Source organism: Pseudochaenichthys georgianus, chromosome 17 (assembly GCF_902827115.2).
Source record: "Pseudochaenichthys georgianus chromosome 17, fPseGeo1.2, whole genome shotgun sequence".
Lineage (NCBI taxonomy): Eukaryota > Metazoa > Chordata > Actinopteri > Perciformes > Channichthyidae > Pseudochaenichthys > Pseudochaenichthys georgianus.
In genome coordinates, this window is record NC_047519.1 from 808,613 (window position 1) to 823,488 (window position 14,876).

General features: G+C 41.1%; 1 protein-coding gene across 1 annotated transcript in view; it reads left to right on the forward strand.

Annotated features, from left to right (window-relative positions):
- LOC117462777 (dihydropyrimidine dehydrogenase [NADP(+)]-like) overlaps positions 1 to 12,604 on the forward strand; it is a 44,421-nt gene extending 31,817 nt beyond the window's left edge. The window contains exons 15-25 of the mRNA XM_034105094.2: positions 423 to 491; positions 608 to 691; positions 987 to 1,107; positions 1,196 to 1,315; positions 7,141 to 7,283; positions 7,531 to 7,585; positions 7,994 to 8,115; positions 8,927 to 9,073; positions 9,331 to 9,393; positions 9,975 to 10,052; positions 11,397 to 12,604. Coding sequence (XP_033960985.1) covers positions 423 to 491; positions 608 to 691; positions 987 to 1,107; positions 1,196 to 1,315; positions 7,141 to 7,283; positions 7,531 to 7,585; positions 7,994 to 8,115; positions 8,927 to 9,073; positions 9,331 to 9,393; positions 9,975 to 10,052; positions 11,397 to 11,561 — 1,167 coding nt within the window. The 3' untranslated portion in view covers positions 11,562 to 12,604. The remainder of the gene's footprint in view (positions 1 to 422; positions 492 to 607; positions 692 to 986; positions 1,108 to 1,195; positions 1,316 to 7,140; positions 7,284 to 7,530; positions 7,586 to 7,993; positions 8,116 to 8,926; positions 9,074 to 9,330; positions 9,394 to 9,974; positions 10,053 to 11,396) is intronic.
- The last annotated feature ends 2,272 nt before the right edge of the window (positions 12,605 to 14,876 follow it).

Below are 14,876 nucleotides of genomic sequence, written 5' to 3' on the forward strand. Positions count from 1 at the left end.
CAACAGGTAGTCATTGTGGGGTACCCCAAGGATTGGTGCTGGGTCCAGTTCTCTTTTTTACATGCTCCCCCTTGACCACATCATCGTAAGCACAACATCAGTTTCCATTTTGATGCAGGTGATACCCAGATTTATTTAAGCTGCGCCCCTGCCAACCATTCCCTTTATACTGTTAACATTTCCTGCAGCTAAATGCCTATAAAACTAAACAAATTATTATAGGTCAAGTTGACTTTCGTCCCCCAAATTTCCAACAGTCTTGGTTCTCTGTCCCAGTCTATAACCAGTGTTCTGTTTTATGTGAAAGCACTATATGATTAAAGTGTATTAATATTAGGATGTTGTCATTGCTAAACCAGATGCCCAGCTACCCTACATGTTGATAGATCTGTTGAACTGTGTACACCTTCCCTCGCTATCAGGTGGTGATCTCCAGCATTATGTGCAGTTACAACAAGGAAGACTGGACAGAAATAGCCACGATGGCAGAGGTGAACAAAGATCACACACACAGTTACAGAATGTACACAGTATAACTATTTTGTAATCAGTAAATGTACATACAAAACTGTGTGTGATTATCTGAAATATAAAAATGTGTGTGTAGGCTTCTGGAGCAGATGCTTTGGAGCTGAACCTGTCCTGTCCTCATGGGATGGGAGAGAGAGGCATGGGACTGGCCTGTGGACAGGTACACACACACACACACACACACACACACACACACACACACACACACACACACACACACACACACACACACACACACACACACACACACACACACACACACACACACACACACCACACACACACACACACACACACACACACACACACACACACACACACACACACACACACACACACACACACACACACACACACACACACACACACACACACACACACACACACACACACACACACAATGGAAATGGAGTAGGTAGAAGATGATGCCTGTGTTTCTATGTGTTTGTCATCAGGACCCGGTGATGGTGCGTAACATCTGTCACTGGGTGCGTGCGGCCGTTACCATTCCATTCTTCGCCAAACTGACACCAAACGTCACCAACATTGTCGACATCGCCAAGGCTGCTCATGAAGGTAAACACGCTTCATCACACCACACTCAATATTTATTCCCTCCAAATCCTTTAAATTCGGCAATGTATGTACTGTTGATATTTTCTAGGGGGAGCAGATGGAGTGACAGCCACCAACACAGTCTCAGGTATGATGGGACTGAAGGCTGACGCCTCCCCCTGGCCGGCCGTTGGAAAGGGCAAACGCACCACATATGGCGGGGTGTCTGGTGAGGATACACACAAACATACAAACACATACACAACCTGTTTCACTAGCAAGGACCACAACACTGGCATAGAGCTACCTCAATGATAGATCATCAGGAGAAAAGTGCAAACCTCCCTGACGAGGTGGAGGAGATTAAGAAATCTCTCGACTTCTTGTCAGCCGAAATTAAAACAGTCGCGGCCCAGCAAAATAAAATCATGGAGCTGATGGGAGAAATACAATCTCTGAAAATACAAAACATTGAAAAGGACAACAAGATCACTTTTCTGGAGAATCGAGTGGCCGACCTCGAACAACACACCGGGATGAACGATCTGATTATCAGCGGCCTGAAGACCAAACACCGGAGCTATGCCAGGGCGGCAGCGGCCTCAGAGGACACCGCCGCCGGGAGAGGGGGAGCCGACGCTCCGGAGGTGGACCGTGAGTCGCTGGAGCAACAGGTGCTTTGCTTTTTGGACAGCAAGGGCCTATCTGTTGACGGCGGAGATATTGAGGCCTGTCATGCCCTGCGGAGCAAGAACACATCAGCCACACCAGCAGTAATAATCCGGTTCATCAACAGGAAAAAGAAATATGCACTCCTCAGACAAGGAAGGAAACTAAAAGGGACCAATGTTTACATTAACGAACACCTTACGAAGAAGAACGCGGACATCGCAAGGAGAGCGCGTATACTAAGGAAACAAAACAAGATTCAAGCAACATGGTCGACACATTGGAACATTTGTATCAAACTAAACGGATCAACAGCAGAGACGGCCAAAGTGCTCATTATCCGGGAAATCACCGAGCTTAACACACTAAGAACACCCATGATAAGCTTGGACACAAATCACTCACCTGCTGAATATGAAAAACTGGACTTGAAATGTTTCAAATACACGGAACATAGATCACAAGACATTGAAAAGGATATTGACCCTGAAAATAATTTCTACAATAACATCCATAAGCAATGTGAATACTACACAGAAGATCAACTCAAAAGAAATGGAATGATGGATGGATCAATATCAATATTACATTTTAATAGCAGAAGCCTCATTTCAAATGTATCAAAGATCAAACACTGTTTAAGGCAACTGGAGAAACGAGTTACAGCCCTAGCAGTATCAGAGACCTGGCCTAGTGAGGAGGAGCACGCTGACATGGTTGAAATCGAGGTATACAACATATTTTGTACTAATAGGACACATTCTAAAGGTGGGGGGACTGCACTTTATGTTAACAAAAGTTACAACTGTTGTATATCAGTAATATGACTGTCTGACATATTACTGACAGACAGTAGATCTGTCAGTAATATGTATTTCGCTGTAGACAACATTATGGAATGCATAACATGGCATGGTTTTTCATACCACTGCTACGCTGACGACACCCAACTAATTCTGTCCTCTCCCCGCTCAGAGACCCAGGTCGTCGCACGCATCTCTGCTTGTTTAGCTGACATCTCTCAGTGGATGTCTGCTCATCATCTCAAGCTCAACCTTGACAAAACTGAAGTGCTTTTCCTTCCAGGAAAAGATTGTCCCACTCTTGACCTGACTATCAACATCGGCCCCTCTGTTGTTTCCCCGACTCAGACTGCAAGGACTCTGGGTGTGACCCTAGATAACAACCTGTCCTTCACTGCAAACATCGCTGCTGCAACCCGCTGCTGCAGATACACGCTTTACAACATCAGGAGGATGCGTCCCCAGCTGACCCAGAGAGCCACACAGGTTCTGGTCCAGGCTCTCGTCACCTCACGCCTAGACTACTGCAACTCCCTCCTGGCTGGTCTACCTGCATGTGCCCTCCGACCTCTGCAGCTCATCCAGAATGCAGCGGCTCGTCTGGTCTTCAACCTTCCTGAATTCTCCCACCCCACGCCGCTCCTCCGCTCCCTCCACTGGCTTCCGGTAACTGCTAGAATCCACTTCAAGACAATGGTAATTAAGTACCATGCTGCGAATGGATCTGGCCCTTCCTACATCCAGGACATGGTTAAACCGTACACCCCAGCACGTGCACTCCGCTCTGCATCAACCAAACGACTCGCTGCACCATCGCTGCGAGGGGGACCCAAGTTCCCATCAGCAAAAACACGTGGGTTTGCTGTCCTGGCTCCAAGATGGTGGAATGAGCTCCCATTGACATCAGGACAGCAGAAAGCTTACACACCTTCCAGACTGAAAACTCATCTCTTTCGACTCCACTTCGAGCGATAGAATGACTAACAAAGCACTGCTAACAGAGCACTTATATACTAATAAAGGACTGGCTCCTCTAAAGCCAGTTGAGCAGCACTTGAAACGATTGGCTCTTTGAAACCTGATGTTCTTATATGATTCTGTTTTCCTCAAGGTTGTGTCTTCCTGGTCGAATGTACTTATTGTAAGTCGCTTTGGATAAAAGCGTCAGCTAAATGCAATGTAATGTAATGTAATGTAATAACAGTAGAAATTGAAATGAAAACATCTAAAAACCTTCTGATAAGCTGCGTGTATAGAAAACCAGGATCATGTATTGAAACTTTTGAGAAAAAGCTAGCTGAACTGTATAACTACACAAGCAGCAAGAACATGCTCTTTGTATGTGGAGATGTTAACATTGATTTGCTGAACCCACAAGAACACAATGCAACTACAGAATGTATTAATTCTATGTATAGCAACAGTTTATATCCTACAATCACACGACAACCAGAATAACATCACACAGTGCTACACTCATTGACAACATATTCACAAATGTTATGGATAGGAAAGTAATAAGTGGAATATTAATCAATGACACAAGTGACCACCTGCCAGTCTTTGCAACGATACAGAACTGAACTAGGATCAAAAAAGACACAATTACAAGACACAAAACACCAGAGTCTGTTCATTCTTTTAAAAAAGAATGATCGAAACAAGACTGGAACAAAGTGTATGTACCAGATGCAAATGAAGCCTATGAATCATTTCTACATGTTCTATCAGGGCTGTATGAAAAACATTGTCCTCGTGTAAAGAAAATAGTGAAACAAAAATATGCTGAAAAACCATGGATCACTAAGGGAATATTAAATGCATGTAAAACGAAAAAAATGAATTGGATCAGTCGAGGCTGAACAAAAATACAAGACATACAAAAACAAACTAACAAAGATAATACGATGTAGCAAAATGGATCATTACAACAAATTATTGGAGGATAATAAAAATAACATTAAAAACACATGGAATGTATTAAATACCATTATTAAAAAAGGAAATGAAAAGGCACAATACCCAAACAGTTTTCTGTCAAAAAACGATACAGTAGTATATGACATGACCTCAGTTGCCGAAGATTTCAATAAGTACTTTGTCAATGTTGGTCCTTGTCTAGCTGGGGAAATTCCAAATACTAGTTGTAGTGATGGTGTTGAAAGTAAATATATATATGTGAAGGAAACTATATTCTTAAGAGGGACTGATGAAAATGAAATTATTGACACAGTTAAAAAACTTAAGAGTAAAAGGTCTACAGACTGTCATGATATTGACATGTATACAGTTAAAAACATTATTGAATGTATAGCCAAACCACTAACTCACATCTGTAATCAGTCAATACAAACCGGTGTATTTCCAAATAAAATGAAAACTGCTAAAGTCATACCAATACATACATCTGGAGATAAACATGTACTGTCAAACTATAGACCAATTTCATTGCTCTCACAGTTTTCTAAAATACTGGAAAAAATCTACTATACAAGACTAAATGACTTCATCACCAAACATAACATACTATATGAACAACAATATGGGTTCAGAGCAAACAGAACTACATCATTTGCAGTTATAGAATGTGTGGAAAACATTACTAAGGCAATAGAAAAGAAAGAATATGCAATAGGGATATTTCTGGACCTTAAAAAAGCATTTGACACGGTTGACCATGAATTATTAATTAAAAAACTACAGAGATATGGCATTAGAGGTGTTGCATTATCATGGCTATCCAGCTACCTACACAACAGGGAACAGTACGTTGAACTACAAAGCCATAAATCACAACTACTGCAGGTTACATGTGGGGTGCCTCAGGGCTCAGTCCTGGGGCCATTACTATTTATTCTGTATATTAACAATATATGTGAAGTATCAAAAACTATTAAAACCATTCTTTTTGCAGACGACACAAGTCTACTCTGCTGTGGGGACAATATAGAACAGCTATTGGTCACAATGGAGAAGGAACTGAGCAGGATGAAGATCTGGTTTGACCAAAATAAATTAACATTGAACGCAAGCAAAACCAAAATCATAATATTTGGGAATCGATCAACCAATACAGAGAAGAAACTCACTATAAATGGCGTCCAATTAGAAAGAGTATCGGAAATAACATTCCTTGGAGTAATCATAGACAATAAATTAAGTTGGAAACCACATATAAGCTATATCAAAGCCAAAATATCCAAATCAATAGCTATTCTGAATAAAGCCAAATACCTAATTAATCAAGCTTCTTTGTTTATGCTGTGCTGCTCCTTCATACATGATGTATTGTGTGGAAGTTAGGGGGAACACATATAAAACAAGTACACATCCTATCTTCGTCCTGCAAAAAAGAGCCATACGAGTTATACATAAAACTACGTACAGAGAACCAACAAATACATTATTCATCAAACTAAAAACACTAAAACTACAAGACCTGGTTGACTATAAAACTATTCAAATTATGTTCAAAGCCGCAAATCAACAATAACCTCATAATATCCAGGGACTTTTCACACGGAGAGAAAGCATGCACACGTTGAGAGGAAACTGCATCTTCAAAAAACCACCCGTACGAACACATGCCACACTTCACTGCGTCTCATCAGGAGGTGTCAGTCTGTGGAATAACTAACGATGCACTGACATATTGTACAAGTCTATCTGAACTGAAAGTATTATTTAGGAGCCAAATCACGAATGGTTCTGAACAGACCTGTGAAATCCCATTTGTTGTTATTTCTTGTAAAAGTAATTTCTTTCTGATTGTTTTGTAAAAAAGCAAACAAATTAACAAGACAAACATGTCGCTGATGACGATGACCTAATGTTTTATTTATATGAAAAATATATGCTAGAGGGGGGAGGACCAGAAAAGTATTTTTTTAAGCTTCTTCTTGCCCCTGTTGAACATGACACACTATTTGAGATGTATTGTTGTTTTTTTGTTTTCTTTTCTTTCTTCTTTTTTTTGTACTTTGTCATAATTATTAATTTGAGTGAGAAAAAAAAAGATATATATTATTGTTGTATGTTTTTGTTTCTGACATGTTCAATACATTGACTAAAAAAATATATATATATGTCAGATAACCATTTATTTACAGATACTGAATGTCAAGGGAGGGGTGAAGAAGGATGAGGGGATGAATGGATATAGGCAGGAAAAGATTAATGGATGAAGCAACAAAAGGAGGAAGGGGTGTATGGGGAGGGATACATGGTCAGAGGGATGTAGGGGGGGATGAATGTATGATTGAAGGAAGGGATGAATGCGCAGGGACATAAGGATGGAGAGATGAATTAATTCCTTTCTTAATGAATACATTAATAAAGGAAAGGAGGGATGAAAGGATGTAGGAAGGGGGAGGGATGATTGAAGGGATGGAGGATATAGGGAAAGGACGAGGTAGGAAGGGGAATGTATAATTGGAGAGGAAAGGGAGGATGGATGTGGAATCCGAGCCAAGCGAGGCGGATGTGTAGAAGGGTGTAGTTATAGAATGCTACTTCTAATGTGTGCTCCTCTTCTAAACATTGACTTCTCCCAAGCCCTCCCTGATCAGAACACTGTGTGCAGGTAATGCCATCAGACCCATCGCTCTCAGGGCGGTGTCCGCCATCGCCAGAGCCCTCCCTGGTTTCCCCATCCTGGCCACGGGAGGCATCGACTCTGCAGAGAGCGGACTGCAGTTCCTCCACGCCGGAGCCTCAGTGTTACAGGTGATACATGAGTGAATACATGTTACTGTTCCTATGATGCAGTTCTTGGTTTAATTACATATTGTAAAATGGCTTTATTCTGAATCCCCTTACTCTTCACTACTGTATGCATTTTTTTTGCTTTTCACCACATACCGTTTTCACATGGTGGAAACAGTTATTAAGTCTTTAAAGAGAGAAATTCTGCTAATCTAGTGTTCCCCCCTCTGGGTTTGTCTGATTTTCTCCCTGTGTTTGACTCCCACAGGTGTGCAGTGCAGTCCAGAACCAGGACTTCACAGTCATTGAGGATTACTGTGTGGGTATGTAACTGTTTGTGCATGTTTTGTATTTCAATCCAAGGCATGCACTGAGCATTGAGATGTATTATTGCTAGTTTACAACAATGATCCAGAGGCTGGTTTATTCGTGCCTTGTTATCTCAACGCTACATTATTTTGAACTAAAGTCAGCATTGACTTAAGAGACTGAAAACTCCTACTGGTGTAAATAAAGTTACTATTGTAACTACCACCTCACTAACAAAGATTAATAAAGTATATCAAATCAAATCAAAAATCTAAATCAAAAGAGCTTTTCCAACCGTACCTTTTTATCACGTCTGGAGAGTTAACCAACATAAACATTCTCCAGGCAGTGAACCTTAATGCTTCAGCTTTGAGACAATGAAATGATATAATAATAGCATAATGGTGGATATGTGTTTGCAGGTCTGAAGGCCTTATTGTACCTGAAAAGCCTGGAGCTGAGGGACTGGGACGGCCAGTCTCCTCCCACAGAGAGACATCAGAAGGGAAAACCAGTTCCCAGACTGGAAGAACTGGTGGGACAGGTACGTTCTATAGAATAATAATTAGAATAATTGTGGTCAGATATCCTACAGCTTTTAACTGAGTTGATAAGCTATTTAGCTAATACATTACCCAGCGTCTTCTAAATAACTCATCTAAATCAGCCCACTGGGAGTACACATATGGCCATTTTCTGGAAGAAACTGAAATGTTTGATCCCAAAAATTTCAGAAATGTATTCAGCATCCTCAACAAAAAAACAAAACACTCCAGAATTGTTTTTAATTGTCTGCGTAGGCTATAATGCCATTAATGCTAATTAAATTCAAAAGGTTTAATGTCATAGCTTATACACTAATTTAATGTCATAGCGTAGCATAGAGTCTGGTATATATACATCCAATGATCCATCCATCCAACGTGTACCTTTCTATCTATCACATTTACACTTTGGAATTATACAGGTGGTAACATCAAACGGATTAGCAACATGACATAGAGGTTTGGGGGCATAATCGTAGTAACGTTCAACATTATTAAATATCTTATTAGGATAATTGACAAAATGATGTCAGATACAGACACGGCAGAGAGGGCCCTACAGGATGAGTCTCAACAACCTGTCATGAATAGAGTCGAATTAATGATTCACTTGTTTGTCCTAAACAGCCTCGTAGCTCTGCCATCCCCACTCCCTGACAGTCTGATTTCTGTGTGTGTGTGTGTGTGTGTGTGTGTGTGTGTGTGTGTGTGTGTGTGTGTGTGTGTGTGTGTGTGTGTGTGTGTGTGTGTGTGTGTGTGTGTGTGTGTGTGTGTGTGTGTGTGTGTGTGTGTGTGTGTGTGTGTGTGTAGAGCCTCCCTAGCTTTGGTCCCTACCTCCAGCAGAGGACAGACATCATCGCAGACTACAAGAAGAAGATCAGAAACACAGGACCTGAAGTGATAGAAACCGACATCAGACAGGTCAACTCGTCCAAAAAACCTGTCCCTGCGGTCAAGGTGTGACACACACACACACACACACACACACACACACACACACACACACACACACACACACACACACACACACACACACACACACACACACACACACACACACACACACACACACACACACACACACACACACACACACACACACACACACACACACACACACACACACACACACACCATTATTGTGCTTTGTTGTGTAATACATGTCTTCTAACCGATTACATTTCTGTGTGTTTTGCATACTGTGTGTGTTGTAGGATGTGATAGCCAGGGCTCTGCGTCACATTGGAAAATATCAGGATCTTAGCAACATGGAGCAGGTAACATAATTTAACACAGCCTAAAGTCCACGGCAAGTGTTATGGTCATGTTTTCATGGACGTTTATACAACCAGACTCCTTTCTGCTACCAGAGCAGTCACCCAAAGCTAAATCCGGGACCAAAGGTTTTGATCATTCGAAAATGTTAAATGTATTTGAAATTTGAAGTTTTGATCCTGAACTTTGAAAAATACAATGATGCATTAAAACTCTAAATAGTATTTGAAAAGCTTTTTCAGGCTGAATATTATTTCACATTTATTGATTTTTTTATATTTGTGTCATTCTTTTTTTCACATGAATATTTTTATGCTTTCAGACTCATTTTTAGGTTTCCAACTTTTTTTTTGTCATTCAGATTTTTTCACTTTCAAATCGTATTTTGTCGCCACCAGGTTTCAGGCATGCAAATTGCAGCTTGGATGTTTACATTGTGTGACACAAAGAGTAAAAAAACAAAAAAAAACTGATGTTGTTTCATATACATTAAAAGGTCACAGATAATGACTTTGAAATAATTGATCATGAAAAGCTCATAATTGTGACCCCCCCCCCCCCCCCCCCCCGACTGTGTCCTCAGGTCCAGGCTGTGATAGATGAGGAGATGTGCATCAACTGTGGGAAGTGCTACATGACCTGCAACGACTCTGGTTACCAGGTACGTCACTCTGCCACAGTCTCTTTACTGTTAGGAAGACTCAGTGGGGTAAAGTACATTTACTCAAGTACTGTACTGTAAGTAAGTCAAACAATGAGGTACTTGAACTTTATTTGAATATTTTCACATTATGCTACTTGTTGAACTTTTTACTCCACTATTATCCTACATTATTATAGGCTGAGCTACCCAGTAGTATGTAAAGTAAATCCATTAAACCCCACCTTCACCAGGTACAAAACGGAGGTGATGAACACATGAATGCACTAATCATTTTGATAAAATAATTTTAAATGAACTGGTGTACCTTTCTACATAACATATTACTTTTGGTACTTAAAGTATATTTTGATGCTAATACTTTTTACTCTTACTTAAGTATCATTTTGAATGCTGGAATTTTACTTAGCATAGTATTTTCACACTGTGGTATTGCTTCTTTTAGTTAAAGTGGACCTATCATGCTATATTTGACAAATATATTGTAGGGCCATACCTATATAAAACATGTCTGTGAAGTTTTTTTTTCAAAATACCAAACAGATCATGCATTTTAGGCCCCGGCCCCACGAGGACGCATACGGTAAAACACATACGCAATCGCAAAAAAGGCTTCCGTCCACACGCAATAGGATAATGTTGACTGGGAGTCCTGCAAGTTGAAGTATAGCGCTATAGAGGACTTATTTCAGGCGCAGTATATGCAAATGAGCTGCAGCTGACCACGCCCCCCTGCAGGAGAGGGGAGCGTGCTCTGATCAGCTGCTGGGCTCTCAGAAGAGGGGGAGGAAAAGAGAGGCTCCTTCCTCCGTGTTTTATTATTATACGATTATATAGAGCCGTTATTCATTTGTTTTTTCATTTGAGGGAGAAAAAGAGCCAGAGCGTCCACAGCGGAGAATAAACAGAAGGTCAACCATGCGCGGGAAGTCTTCTTCGCTGCTTTTGTGGCAGACTACAGCGCCACTTACAGGCCTGGCATATGTACTACAGTGTCTCCAGCGCTTTCAAGCGGCAATGGCCGTGACCCAACCCCACATTCCCCTGATAGGTGGAGAGTTGCCCATATAGGCGGAGCACCCCTTTTCTGATGTCAGAACAATTCAAATTTGTATCAGCTCTGTTGCAGCCCCGTTTTTAGAGATTTGGGTATGGAGGAAAAGAGAGAGGGTTGTGTTTTCTGACACTTGGTGAGTTCCCTGACACACCGGGGACACATATTCATGTATAAAAGACGTACAAAAGTGCATTTTGCATGATAGGTCCCCTTTAAGTAAATAATATGATAATTATTCTGTGTATGGTAAGACTCAGTCCTGTAACCCGGTCTCTCTGTGTCTCCAGGCTATAACGTTCGACCCAGAGACCCACCTCCCCAAAGTGAATGACAGCTGCACGGGCTGCACTCTGTGCCTCAGCGTCTGTCCCATCATCGACTGCATCAAGATGGTCACCATGGCAAAACCATATAAACCCAAGAGGGGAGTGCCTGTCAGTCCTGTCTGCTGAAGGGACGAACTTCCCATTTATTTAATAATAGAAACAGATATTCTAATGTTTCTTTTAAGTCATCTGCAACATGAGGTTTGAGACATTTGTTGCCTTCTAAAAATTATGGAATTAATTTGGATGATGTAAAGCAGGGCTATTCAATTGGCGGCCCGAGGCCAAATCCGGCCCGGGGTGATATTTACTGGCCCTTTGAGAATAATGTTAAAAAGTAATCTACTTTTTTTTTTAAAGATTTTTTTTTGGGCCGGAGGGCCTTTATTCCAGAGAAGGTGTTAAATTGAGAGATAGAGGGGAAGACATTGCCTGAAAACTTCGGCAGGCTCTGGTTTCGAACCCACCTACTAGCTACTGTAGTGACAACTCCTGTCATTTATTGCATCTCTGCATGAATGATCATTTCACCTAAATTAAATCAAATTAAATGATGTTGATGGTTAAATTAGCTTCACATATAGGCCTACTGAGTTCTGAACTTGCCATTTAGATCTATAAAGGCTTTGGGGCTATGTTGTTTGATTTAATTAAAGACAATATATGCACTCCACTATGCTTTTGTAGTATTTACTGAATCTGAAACTCTTAATATGAATGCTCATATTCCAAGCCATCTTTTTCCCGGCCCCTTGCTTTGGATGATTTTCATCAACCGGCCTCCATTCCAAACTAATTGAATAGCCCTGATGTAAAGAGTTGAAAAGTGGTAGAAAGATTAAATCTCATTTGGTTTTTTTGCTTGATAAAAAAGAATGGTAGAGTTTTTTTGAGAAATGTAGTCTTGATTATAGGAAATACTACCAGCAATCATTTTGTAACGTCAATGTTTACAATAATGATATCAATATTCATTTTTCAATAATCAAGTTATTCTGACGCAAGTTATGAAAATTGTGAATTCTTTATTGTAACCCTTCTGTAAACACTTTATGTGAAAAGCAATAACAGACTTAAATTACTATTTTAATGTACATTAACTGTATGCTAAATGTATGTGTCTTTGATTGGGTCTATGAATAAAATAAAGGTTTTCTTATGCAGCAGCAGGAGCAATCATTTATTTAAAGGTCCCATGTCATGGCCATTTCTACTGATCATAATTCCGTTGTTGAGGTCTACTAGAATAGATTCACATTGTTCAATGTTCCAAACTCACATTGGTTTCTCACAGCATCTCTGTATAGTATGTGTATTCACTCTCTGTCCTACACGCCTTGTTGGAGCTCCTGCCCCCCCCCCCCTCCCTATGAGCCCACTGTGTTCTGATGTGTGTTTATGTGTTACAATGGCATTTGTTAGCAACCAGAACATTTATTTATTTTATTCAATCGTTTATTTGGCAGGGACAATGCACAGTGATGAACACTTAAAACATAAAAAATGTGTCAAGTGTAACAGTGCCAGATTTAGCTTTGAGCTAATTTCCATCCGCAGTCCCTCACATAAAACATTTAAGACAATTACATTTTACAAACATAGCAAAAACAAAATACATGACATGCAAAATTAGATGGCTAAGTCAATATAATGAGATAGCAAAGTAATTATAATGAGATGGCCAAGTCATAATAATGAGATTGCTAAATCAATATAATGAGATAGCTAAGTCATTATAATGAGAGATAGTAAGTCATTATAATGAGATAGCTGAGTCATTATAATGTCTTACAGGATTTTTTCGGCCTGGCAGATTATCGGGGCCGATATTCTGCATTTGACCGATTATCGGTATCAGCCTTTTTCTCTTCAAATTGCCAATAAAACTTTGATGCGGCCGTTTCTCTGGCTGCAGTCACCATTCTCTGTACACGAGCAATGTCCCGCCCACAGCACTATCTGATAGGCTATTACTGAAGTGTCAATCAACACTGAAGATTTTCCGGGCGGGAGCCAGCCAGAGGCGGGACCTTCTCAGATTACACGCATGCAGGTGCGAAGAACGCAGGCTGTGGCCGTTTCTCAATCTCGAGGATACTGGCTTCCAAGCCAATATTTCAAGGATGCTACGTCATCGAGTGCCGCCGAAGGACTGTTCCAATCTCCAGCATACTTGGAATTCCACCGAGGCCGCGTCCTTGGTTTGGGGGAAATTTCGAGGCTGCACATGAGTAGACTTCGCATCCTTAAAATCCCCACAATGCTTTGCGCACGGACCAATTTCAGTGGCGTAGAACATGTAAATATGTTACTTTGTTACATTTGTTATCACCAACAATGTGTTCCGTGAAAGTAAAGCAAGTTCATAATTAGATAGACATCGTGAGGTATTTATTTTCGGTACAGTTTATGTTGAAACCGTTAGAGAGAGTGGCACACTTGTTAGCCTGTTCCATTCTTCTTCGTTTTCCGAAGCCGTGGCTTGGAAGCATACTTGCTTCGTTTCTGAAGGAAGTGACTTGGAAGTACGCGACTACCAAGCCAGCATACTCGCGATTGAGGCCCCGGCCACACGAGGACGAAAACGGCTAAACACATAGGATTTATACGCATAGGAACGCAAACGCAATCGCAAAAAAGCTTCCGTCCACACGCAATAGACACCGGAAAGTTTCTGTCCACACCATAGACTGTGGTCCACACAAGACAGCTCCGTTTAGCTCCAACCGCTGGAGAAGCTGCAGTACATAGGCAGGAGCCTGTACGCGGCGCTGTAACTTCATCCACAAAAGCAGCGAAGAAGCATGGTTGTCATGGTTGCCCTTCTGTTTATTCTCCGCGGTGGGGGCCGAGGGAACCGGGCAGAGTTTTTCGCCAGTCAACGTGTATTAAAGTTTAAATCTTCCGGACAAAATTATAAAAGTGCTGGTCAAAGGTCTTCTTTGTTATTTATTGAGCTTTAAAACAAATGAATAACGAATCTATATAATATAATAATTAGGGCTGTCAAGTTAATAAAGCGTTTAACACACGCGATTAACGCATGTGTATTTTGTCCTCGGCCGCCCCGTAGTTTCAGAGAGCATCAAGTTTAAAATACATTCTACAAGCTGATGCTGACAGCCCCGCTCCTGCCGCCCGCTTGTGGCAGACCACACTTCCACGCTCACCGGCAGGCACCGACTGGCCATCGGGAGGACCAGGAGGGTGTGTGTATGTGTGGCACGAGCGAGCGAGGCATACCTTACGTCAGGGGTACTCAAATACAAATCTTAAAGGTCCAAAATAAATGTTTCAATAAGACAAAGGTCCGTTTATTACGGTCATTCAAACTTTTAAACAATTGCAACAAGATTCTTAACACGAGGTTGCAAAAACAAAAGTAATCTGTATGCAGCAGTTTTCATTGTTATTGTGTCTGTGCTCCCTCAGAGTCGCAGT